General features: G+C 37.5%; 1 protein-coding gene across 1 annotated transcript in view; it reads left to right on the top strand.

Moving 5' to 3' along the window:
* IRAG2 (inositol 1,4,5-triphosphate receptor associated 2) overlaps nucleotides 1-12,086 on the top strand; it is a 118,160-nt gene that overhangs the window by 18,683 nt on the left and 87,391 nt on the right. Inside the window, exon 2 of the mRNA XM_045869555.3 lies at nucleotides 11,553-11,733. Within this exon, the coding sequence (XP_045725511.1) occupies nucleotides 11,553-11,733 (181 nt within the window). The remainder of the gene's footprint in view (nucleotides 1-11,552; nucleotides 11,734-12,086) is intronic.

The raw sequence follows: 12,086 nt of genomic DNA, 5'->3' as shown, positions 1-12,086 counted from the left end.
GTGTTCTTTTCTAGAATTTTTATGGTTTCAGGTCTCATATTTAGGTCTTTTTTCTTTTTTAATGCAAACTCATTCCTATGTTTATTTTCATTTTCTCTAGTAATTTACAGCATCTGCTATTGATTCTTTAGTCTTCACATTTTTGTGAATTATCTCTTAATATTGACTGCTATACAAAGAAATGATATTTGTCAGTATTTGTAGGATCCTACAATGATCCAGCTATGTAAACAATAGAACCTCACATTATGTTTTTGGATCATGAACACATATTGGGACCTATAGAAAATCAGGCATATTTTATGAAATACAATGATGCAACCAAATAATGTAGATCAACACAATTCTTTTTTCCCTGTCTTTTCTACAAATGTCAGGCAGGAGGCATGACTTAAAATATTCTTATGATCTGTGATTCCAGTAGTAAAAGAACATGTCATTTCGGTAAATGTCCTGTCTCTTTTCTCCCTTGTGTTCTAAATTCCATTGTATAGATATTTCTTTTTCTTTCTTTCTCTTTCTCATTCTTTCTTTCTCTTTTTCTTTCTTCTTTCTTTCTCTTTTTCTTTCTTCTTTCTTTCCTTCTTTCTCTTTTTTCATTTCTTTTCTCTTTTCCCATTTTGTCTTTAATTTCTAGTTTCTTTTATTGAAATAAATTTCATCTGTACTGCTTCCTTTTGGAGATTGAGATTTCTCTGTAATCAGGTTTGTTTGTTTGTTTGTTTGTTTGTTTGTTTTGTTTCAGGTGTAGAATTTCTTGATTCATCACTTATATACAACACCCAGTGCTCCTCACAAGTGCCCTCCTTAATGCCCATCACCCATTTAACCCATACCTCTGCCTACCTCCCCTGCAGCAACCCTCAATTTGTTCTCTGTAGTTAAGAGTATATTTTATGGTTTGCTTCTCTCTCCCCCCACCCCCCATGTTCATCTGTTCTGTTTCTTAAATTCCACATATGAGTGAAATCATATGGTATTTGTCTCTCTCTGACGGGCTTATTTCACTTAGCATAATACTCTCTAGCTCTATCCATGTCATTGCAAATGGTAAGATTTCATTCTTTTTGATGGCTGAGTAATATTCCTCTGTGTGTGTGTGTGTGTGTGCACGCGCGCACGCACACACATGCTCTTGTATACACACACCACATATTGTCTATCCATTCATCACCTAATGGACATTTGGGTTCTTTCCATAATTTGTCTATTGTTGATAATGCTGCTATATAAACATCAGGAGACATGTATCCCTTTGAATCGGTATTTTTGTATCCTTTGGGTAAATACCTAGTAGTGCAATTGCTGGGTCATAGAATAGTTCTATTTTTAACTTTTTGAGGAACCTCCATACTGTTTTCCAGAGTGGCTGTACAAGTCTGCATTTCCACCAACAGTATAAGAGGGTCTCCCTTTCTCCATATCCTCACCAACATCTGTTGTTTCCTGTGTCATTAATTTTAGCTATTCTAACAAGGTGTGAGGTGATATCTCATTGTAGTTTTGATTTGTATTTCCCTGAATATAAGTGATATTGAGCATCTTTTCATATGTCTGTTGGCCATCTGGATGTCTTATTTGGAAAAATGTTTTTTCATGTCTTCTATCCATTTTTTAATGGGATTATTTGTTTTTGGGGTGTTGAGTTTGATAAGTTCTTTATAGATTTTGGATTCTAATCCTTTATCGGATATGTCATTTGCAGATATCTTCTCCCATTACAAAGGTTGCCTTTTAGTTTTGTTGATTGTTTCCTTCACTGTACAAAACTTTTTATCTTGATGTAGTCCCAATAGTTTATTTTTGCTTTTGTTTCCCTTGCCTCAGGAGACATGTCTAGTAAGAAGATGCTATGGCCAGTGTCAAAGAGGTTACTGCCTATGTTCCTAGGATTTTGATGGTTTCCTGTCTCACATTTAGGTCTTTCATCCATTTTGAATTTATTTTTGTGTATGGTGTAAGAAAGTGGTCTAGTTTCATTCTTTTGCATGTTGCTGCCCAGTTTTCCCAACACCATTTGTTGAATAGACTGTCTTTTTCCCATTGGATATTCTTTCCTGCTTTGTCAAAGATTAGTTGACCGTATAGTTGTGGGTCCAGTTCTGGGTTTTCTGTTCCATTGACTTACGTGTCTTTTTGTGCCAGTACTGTCTCGATCGCTACAGCTTTGTAATATAACTTGAAGTCTGGAATTGTGATGCCTCCAGCTTTGCTTTTCTTTTTCAAGATTGCTTTGGCTATTTGGGGTCTTGTGGTTCCATACAAATTTTAGGCTTGTTTGTTCTAGCTCTATGAAAAGTGCTGGTGGTATTTTGATAGGGATTGCTTTAAATATGTAGATTGCTTTGGGTAGTATAGACATTTTAACAATATTTGTTCTTCCAATCCATGAACATGGGATGTTTTTCCATTCTTTGTGTCATCTTCAATTTGTTTCATAAGTGTTCTATAGTTCTCAAAGTACAAATCTTTTACCTCTTTGGTTAGGTTTATTCGTAGGTATCTTATGGGTTTTGGTGCAGTTGTAAATGGGATTGATTCCTTGTTTTCTCTTTCTGTTGCTTCATTATTGGTGTATAGAAATACAACAGTTATCTGTACATTGATTTTGTATCCTGTGACTTCACTGAATTCATGTATCAGTTCTAGATACATGATACATTCATGTATCACTCTACCAATTTTTTGATAGAGTCTTTTAGATTTTCTACATAGTGTCATGTTGTCTGCAAATAATGAATGTTTTGACTTCTTCCTTGCTGATCTGGATGCCTTTTATTTCTTTTTGTTGTCTGCTGAGGCTACGACTTCCAGTACTATGTTGAATAAAAGTGGTGAAAGTAGATATCTCTGTCTTTTTCCTGACCATAAGGAAAAACTTTCAGTTTTATCCTGATTAAGGATGACATTAGCTGTGCATTTTTTGTATATGGCCTTTATGATGTTGAGATATGTTCCCTCTATCCCTACTTTGTTAAGAGTTTTTCTCAAAAATGGATGCTATACTTTGTCAAATATTTTTCTGTATCTGTTGAGAAGATCATATGGTTCTTATCTTTTCTTTTATTAATGTGTATCATATTGATTGATTTGCAAATATTGAACTACCCTTGCAACCCAGGAATAAATCCCACTTGATTGTGGTGAATGATTCTTTTAATGTACTATTGGATTCGATTTGCTAGTATTTTGTTGAGAATTTCTGAGTTCATGTTCATCAGGGATATTGGCCTCTATTCCTTTTTTTAGTGGAGTCTTTGTTTGCTTTTGGAATCGGGAATGCTGGCCTTGTAGAATGAGTTTGGATGGTTTCCCTCCATTTCTATTTTTTTTTTTTTTGAAATAGCTTGAGAAGTCATGTTTATGTCTTTAATCTATTTTGAATTTATTTTTGTGTATGGCATAAATAAGTGGTCCAGTTTCATTCATTTGCATGTAGGTGTCCAATACCAGCTTTTCCTAATACCATTTTTTGAAAAGTGTCTTTTTTCAATTGCATATTCTTGCCTCCTTTGTTGAAGATCAATTGACCATATAAGTGTGTGTTTATTTTTAGGCTTTCTGTTCTGTCCTATTGATCTATTTGTCTATTTTTGTGCCAGTACCATACTGTTTTGATTACTACAGTTTGTAATATATCTTGAAATCTGTGATTGTGATACCTCCAGTTTTGTTCTTTTTCAAGATAGTTTTGGCAATTTGAGGTCTTTTATGGTTCCATACAAATTTTAGGATTATATGTTCTAATTTCACGAGAAATGCTGTTGGTATTTTGACAAGGATTGCATTAAATCTATAGATTGCTTTGGGTAGTATGTACACTTTAACAATATTTGTTCTCCCAATCCATGAGCATGGAATATCTTTCCATTCATTTGTGTCATCTTAAAATTCTTTCATCAGTGTTCTATAGTTTTCAGAGTACAGGTCTTTCATGTACTTGGTTAAGTTTATTCCTAGGTATTCGTGCAATTGTAAGTGGGATTGTTTTCTTAAATTCTCTTTCTGCTACTTCATTATTAGTGTATAGAAATGCAATGGATTTCTGTATATTGATTTTGTATCTTGTGACTTCACTGAGTTCATCAGTTCTAGTAGTTTTTTTGGGGGGTCTTTGGGTTTTCTATACATAGTCTCATGTCATCTGCAAATAGTGATAAGTTTTACTTCTTCCTTACTAATTTGGATGCCTTTTATTTCTTTTTCTTGTCTGATTGCTATGGCCAGGACTTCTAGTACTATGCTGAATAAAAGTGGTGAGAGTGGACATCCTTGTCTTGTTCCTGCTTTTATGGGAAAAGCTCTCAGTTTTTCCCCATTAAGTAAGATGTTAGCAGTGGGTTTTTCATATCTTTATTATGTTGAAGTATGCTCCCTCTAAACCTACTTTGTTGAAAGTTTTTTTTTTTTTTAATCATGAATGATGTTGTACTTTGTCAGATGCTTTTTCTGCTCTACTGAAATGATCATATGGTTTTTATCCTTTCTTTTGTTGATGTGATGTATCACATAGATTGATTTGCAAACATTGAACCACGCTTACATCCCAGGAGTAAATCCCACTTGATCATGAAGAAGGATTTTTTTAATGTTTTGGATTTGGTTTGCTAGTATTTTGTTGAGGATTTTTGCATCTATGGTCATCAGAGATATTGGCCGATAGTTCTCTTTTTTTTGCAGTGTCTTTATCTGTTTTTGGTATCAGAATAATCCTGGATGCATATAATGAATTTGGAAGCTTTCCTTTCTCTCCTATTTTTTCGGAATCGTTTGAGAGGAGTAGGGTAGGTATTAACTCTTCTTTAAATGTTTGCTAGAATTCACCTGTGAGGTCATCTGATTCTGAACTTTTTTTGTCAGGAGGTTTTTTGTTTGTTTGTTTGTTTTTCTTTTTTTAACAGATGCAGTCGCATCACTGGTAACTGGTATATTCAAATTTTCTATTTCTTTCTGATTCAGTTTTGTGGGTTGTATGTTTCTAGGAATTTATCCATTTCTTCTAGTTTGTCCAATTTGTTGGCATATAATTTTTCATAATATTCTCTTATAATCCTAATCCTTTGTATTTTTGTTGTGTTGATTCTTTTTTCTTTTCTTCCTCCCTTTCTTTTTTCTTTCTGTCTGTCTCCTTCTTTCCTCCTCTTCTCTCTTTCTCTTTCTTTCTTTCTCTCTCACTCTTTCCTTCCTTCCTTCCTCCTCTTTCTTTCTTTCCTCCCTCCCTCTCTCCCTCCCTTCCTTTCATCTTTGAAAAGATCAGCAAAATTGAGTCACCAGGTATCCCTGGATGGAATGTTCTGAATATATCTGTTAGATCCATCTGGTCCAATGTATCCTCCAAAGCCACTGTTTCATTGTTGCTGTTCTGTCTAGATGATCTATCCATTGATGTAAATGGGGTATATCTTTTTGTATTACTCCCTTTATCATTAGAAGTGTCCTTCTTTGTCTCTAGTTACAGTCTTTGGTTTAAAGTCTATTTTGTCTAAGTATTGCTACCCTAGCTTTCTTTTCATTTCCATATGCAGGACAAATGCTTTTCCATCCCTTCACCTTCAATCTACATGTGTCTTTAAGTCTGAAATGAGTCTCTTGCAGGCAGCATGTCAATGGTTCTTGCTTGTTTATCCATCTGTCACCCTAGTTTTTTGATTGGAACATTTAGTCCATTTACATTCAAAGTAATTGATAAGTATGTACTTACTGCCATTTTGTTGCTTGTTTTATAGTTGTTTATTTTATTTTATTATGTTATGTTAATCACCATACATTACATCATTAGTTTTTGATGTAGTGTTCCATGATTCATTGTTTGCATATAACACCCAGTGCTCCATTCAGTATGTGCCCTCTTTAATACCCATCACCAGGCTAACCCACCACGCCACCCCCCTCCCCTCTAGAACCCTCAGTTTGTTTCTCAGAGTCCATAGTCTCTCATGGTTCGTCTCCCCCTCCAATTTCCCCCCCTTCATTTTTCCCTTTCTACTATCTTCTTCTTTTTTTTTTTTTTTAAACATATAATGTATTATTTGTTTCAGGGGTACAGGTCTGTGATTCAACAGTCTTACACAATTCACAGCACTCACCATAGCACATACCCTCCCCAATGTCCATCATTTTATAGTTGTTTTTGTAGTTCTTCTTTGTTCCTTTCTTCTCTTGCTCTCTTCTTTCATGGTTTGCTGGTTTTCTTTCTTTCTTTTTTTTTCCATATCATACAATTTTTTATTTTTCCATAAGGACATGCATTATGATTTACAGCATAGAATAGAATCTTAGGAATCAAAATTTGTGCTTCAAAGAAATGCTACATTGGGACAGAAAGGATAGAAATCAAAGTGGAAGCTTAGAATATTGGTTTCTATATTTGGTTCTTATGACATTCAAGAAGTATTTGCCCATTTATCTTAATCTGTACAAATCTTAATATACACAAATCTATACCCTTCTGATAAGAAGTGTTTGGTAAGCTTTTCAAAGTCACTCCCATAGCTTACCTACTACATGTCCTTAAGAATTCTACAAAGGGGCATTTCTTCTTCTCAGATATAGAAAGCACAAGACTCCCCCAAATATTGGCTACTTTTAATGTTTTCTTAATGGCTACAACAGAGTTTGATGGTTAATTTTATGTGTCAACTTGATTGGACTAAGGGATATTCAAATAGTAGTCAAACTTTATTTATGGATGTGTCTGTGAGGGTGTCCTTGGAAGAGGTTAACATTTGTGTTTGTTTATTTGTTTTATTTTGGGCTTTTTTTTGGTTTTTAAATATTTTTGTGTGTGTGATTTTTTTTTCAAATTTTTATTTAAATTCTACTTAGTTAACATATAATATAATATTGGTTTCAAGAGTAGAATTTAGTGATTCATCACTTACATACAACACGCAGTGCTAACCACAACAAGCATCTTCCTTAATACCCATCACCTATTTGCCTGCCTCTCCTCCATCAGTCCTCAGTTCTATATATTTAAGTCTCTTATGGTTTGCTTCCCTTTCTTTTTTTCCCCCTTCCCCTATGTTTATCTGTTTTGTTTCTTAAATTCCACATATGAGTGAAATCATATTTTATTTGTCTTTCTCTGGCTTATTTCACTTAGCATAACACACTCTAGCTCCATCCATGCCATTGCAAATAACAAGATTTCATTCTTTTTGATGACCGAATAATATTCCATTGTGTATATATACACCATATCTTCTTTTTTTTTTTTAATTAACATATAATGTATTATTTGTTTCAGGGGTACAGGTCTTACACCATATCTTCTTTATCCATTCATCAGTTGATGGACATTTGGGCTCTTTCCATGCTGGTTTTCTTTGGTTATATGCTTGGATTCATTTCTTTTTATTTTTTGCATATCTGTTACAGGTTTTTTATTTGTGATTACCATTAGGTTTATATATAACATCTTATGCATATAGCACATTATATTAAATTGGTGGCCATTTAAGTTTGAACCCCGTCTTTTTTTTTTTTTTTTAAGATTTTATTTATTTATTTGAGACAGAATGAGAGAGACAGAGAGCACATGAGAGGGGGGAGGGTCAGAAGGAGGAGCAGACTCCCTGCAGAGCAGGGAGCTCGATGCGGGACTCGATCCTGGGACTCCAGGATCATGACCCGAGCCGAAGGCAGTCGCCTAACCAACTGAGCCACCCAGGTGCCCCAGTTTGAACCCCATCTTAAAGCACTAAGTTTTTACTCCTCTGCCACCTGTATTTTTGCTATATAGTTTCATACTTTTGTGACTTCCTTGACTGATTTTTATAGATATACTTAATTGTAGTGCTTTTGTGCATCCTACTTTTCTTACTCCTGCTTGTCTTTCTACTCATAGAATCCCCTTTAACATTTCTTGTAAGGCTGGTTATTGGTCATCAATTCCTTTAAATTTTGTTTGGGAAACTCATCATCTCTCCTTTTCTGAATGATAGCCTTGCTGAATAGAGAGTATGCTTGGTTGCAGTTTTTTGTGTTGTTGTTGTTGTTGTTTTCAGCACTTTGAACATATATCATGCCACTCTTCTCTGGCCTGCCTAGTTTCTGCTCAAACATCAGTTGAGAGCCTTATGGGGTTTCCCTTGTATGTAACTGTTTTCTTTCTCTTGCTGCTTTTTTTTTAAAAAGGATTTATTTATTTATTTGAGAGTGAGAGAAAGAGAGAACGTGCACAGGAGGAGGGTCAAGGGAGAGAGAATCTTCAGCAGAGTCCCTGCTGAGCACAGCGGCCAACACAGGACTCATTCCCAGGGACCACCCCCCTCACCCAAGATCATGATCTGAGCTGAAATCAAGAGTCAGACACTTACCTGACTGAGCCACCAAAGTACCCATCTCCTGCTGCTTTTAAAATTCTCTCTTTATCACTACTTTTTGCCATTTTAATTACTATGTGTCTTGGTATGGACTTGCTTGAGTTGGTTTTGTTGTGCCCTCTCTGTGCCTCCTGGGTCTGGATTTGTGTTTCCTTCCCCAGGGTTGGAAAGTTTTCAGCTGCTGTTTCTTCAAATAAATTTTCTTCCCTTTTTCTCTCTTCTCCTTCTGGGATCCTTTAATATCGACATTATTACTTGATGGTGTCATTGAATTCCCTTAATCTATACTCATTATTAGTCTTTTTTCTTTCTCCTGTTCAACTAGATCTCTTTCCACTACTTTGTTCTCCAGGTCACTGATCCATTCTTCTGTTTCCTCTAGTCTACTATGTATTCCCTGTAGTGTGTTTTAAATTCCAAGTATTGAGTTATTCATCTCTGATTGATTTTTTTTTTTTTAAGTAGGCTCCACACCCAGTGGAAGCTTGAACTCATGACCCTGAGATCAAGACCTGAGCTGAGGTCAAGAATCCAATACTTAACTGAACCACCCAGGCACCCCTCTGATTGGTTCTTTTTTATGTTTTCTTTCTCTTTGTTGAGGGTCTTATTGAGGTCCTCCACTCTTTTCTCAAGTCCATTGGGTATCTTTATTACCATTACTTTAAATTCTCTAACTGGCATATTACTTACCTCTGTTTTATTTAGCTCTCTTGCTGTGATTTTGTGCTCTTCTTTCATTTGGGACATATTCCTCTGTCACCTCATTTTGTCTAACTTTGTTTGTCTGTTTCTATGTGTTAGGAAACTCAGTTCCATCTCTTGCTCTTGAAAGAGGTGGGCTAATGAAGTGGAGGCCCTGTAGTGCCCTGCAGTGCAATGTCTCCTGTTCACCAGCAACTGACACTTCAGGAGTGTCTCCTATGTGTTTTGTGTGCACCCTACTGTCGTGGCTGAGCCACATTTGCCTTCAGTTCAGTCATCTGCAATAGTTCTCCTTCCTGTTTGGGCAGGATTTGGTCCCTGTGTGGTTAATGGGCTACTCTGGAACCACCTTTGGCTTGAGTTGGATCAGATTGGGTGTTCGCAAGAGCTGTGGTCACACAGAACTGCAAGGCTCTCTTCCTGTGTTGTCCCCTGAGAAGCTTTCTTTGGTGGGTGGGGCCTACAGTCAGACCAGATGTCTGCCCCCTGTCCACTTTTGGGGCCATAGTCAAACTGATGTATGTGGTTATCTTCCCCTCTCCCTGGGACAGGTGTCAGTTTGGAGTGGTGCTGGTCCCTATTGGGCTACTTGCACACTGCCAGGCATGGGGCACTGCTTTGGATGGATTCCTGCTGAAGGTATGTTGGATTGAGTGGGTCCACAGGAGAAAGCTGGGGTAGGGTCACTGTTAACATGCTAGGTGGAAAGAGTTCACACTGTGCAGGTTCCTGCAGGTGTCCATATATCTAGACTGGGCAGGGGGAAAGGCTGGTGCTTGCCAGCACTTTTTTTCTTGGAGGAGTCTCCCAATGGTCTCTGTCCCTCCTGCACATGTTCTAAAATTAGTAAATAAATCTTCCCATATATTCCAGGTGTTTTTCAGATTGCTACTTCTCTGTTATATCTCAGCAGTGTTGTTATCCTGTCTCTTAAGGGCAGGACTTCATTTCCTGTTGCCCTCCTGCTCTCCCAGAGCCATGCCTGCTGCTTTCTAAGGTTCTAGGTGTTAAACCCCACTGATTTTAAGAACATGCAAAGTTAAGCCCCTCTGGTTTTCAAAGCCAAATATTATGGGGATACATCTTCCCAATGGGGATCCCCCATGCCTGGGATGCCTGGTGTGGGGTGTGCTCCTTTTTGATCTCCGTGCCTGTGGTGTCCCTCCTTCCCGCGGACAGTCTCATGAGTCAGTCTGGTTCCCAATCATGTCTCTACCCTTCCTACCTTTTTTGATGTCACCTCTTTTCTACATTTAGCTATGGAGAGTCTGTTCTGCCAGTGTTCAGGTTATTTTCTGGATTGTTTATACTGATGTGGGTGTTATCTAGATGTATCCATGGGCTGAAGTGAGTTTGGGATCCTCCTACTCTGCCATCTTCCCCAGATGTCCTACAAGTTTTATGGTTTTATATCTCACCAATTTGGCCCTTAATCCATTTTGAGTTTATTTTTGTTTGTGGTGTAAGAAAGTGGTCTAGTTTCATTCTTTTGCATGTAGCTGTCCAGTTTTCCCAGCAGCATTTTCTGAAGAGACTGTCTTTTCTCCATTATATATTCTTGCCTCCTGTGTCATAGATTAATTGATCATATAAGCATGAGTTTATTTCTGGGCTCTGGAGTCTGTTTTATTGAACTATGTGTCTATTTTTGTACCAGTACTATACTGTTCTGATTACTACAGTCTTATAATATAACTTAAAATCTAAGGTTGTGATGACTTCAGCTTTGTTTTTCTTTTTCAAGATTGCTTTGACTATTTGGGGTTGTTTGTGGTTCCATACATGTTTTAGGATTATTCTACTTCTGTGAAAGATGCTGTTGGTGTTCACTGAATGCTTTTTTTTTTTTTAAGATTTTATTTATTAGAGAATGAGAGAGAGAGAGAACATGAGAGGGAGGAGGGTCAGAGGGAGAAGCAGACTTCCTGCCGAGCAGGGAGCCCAATGCGGGACTCGATCCAGGGATTCCAGGATCATGACCTGAGCTGAAGGCAGTTGCTCAACCAACGGAGCCACCCAGGTGCCCTCACTGAATGCTTTTTAAAGAAAGAATGGGAAACACAAAAAAGAATGTGGCCTTTTGATTACTCTCACAAGTGATTATTCGGTATATATATCATGCATATTTAAACCTCACAACAACTATGTATGGTAGTTTTTATCATTCCCCATTTCACAGATAAGGAAACTGAGGCTTAAAGAGATTTAGAAATTTTCCCAAATCTGCACACCTGGTACATTCCAGAGCACAAGGGTCCTGAAAGAGTTGAGCACTTCACTCTTCACTTTTAAAACATAATCTTAATACATCTTTCAAAAAGGATGCCTGGGTGGTTCAGCTGGTTAAGCGGCTGCCTTCAGCTCAGGTCATGATCCTGATGTCCTGGGATTGAGTCCCGCATCGGGCTCCTTGCTCAGCAGGGAGTCTGCTTCTCCCTTGCCTGCCACTCTTGCTTGTGTTCTCTCTCTCTCTCATTAAAAAAAAATACATCTTTCAAAATTAATTTCTTTCTTCCTAAGGTTCAGTTGGAGTTGCCAAGATAATAGATTACCTGAGACAAGCAAGTAGTCAAAATTCTGAAGATAGTGGACTTGAGGAGCTATGGAACATACTTGATCCTGAAAAGGGAGACCTACATGTGGACCTGGAAATTTTTCGTGCCATCATGAAAGAATGGATGGCTTGCTGTAGAAACAAATGGTAATCATTGGGGTGCCTGTGTGGCACAGTCAGTTGAGTGTCTGACTCTTAGTTTCAGCTCAGGTCATGATCTCATGGTTATGAGATCGAGCCCCGTGTCCAGCTCTGCACTCAGTGCAGAGTCTGCTTGAGACTCCCTCCCCCTCCCCCTCTCCCTCTGCCCCTCCCCCCTGTTCTTGAGCCCATGAGCTCTCTCTCTCTCTCATAAATAAATCTTTTTAAAAAATGGTAATCATAGTCCCAGCAGGATGCATATTCAGGTTCTGTTTTAACAACTGACTACAATTAATGCTAATCACTGTTTTTGTGTGTGTATGTGTTGATGGAAGTACTATAATCCAGTGCTCCTCACA

Source organism: Mirounga angustirostris, unplaced genomic scaffold (genome assembly GCF_029215605.1).
Source record: "Mirounga angustirostris isolate CCGP_5_RB_7025 unplaced genomic scaffold, mMirAng1.0.hap1 SCAF_5, whole genome shotgun sequence".
In the NCBI taxonomy this organism is placed as follows: domain Eukaryota; kingdom Metazoa; phylum Chordata; class Mammalia; order Carnivora; family Phocidae; genus Mirounga; species Mirounga angustirostris.
The sequence above is the reverse complement of the archived record's forward strand: the minus strand, read 5'-3'. Positions and strand labels throughout refer to the sequence as shown.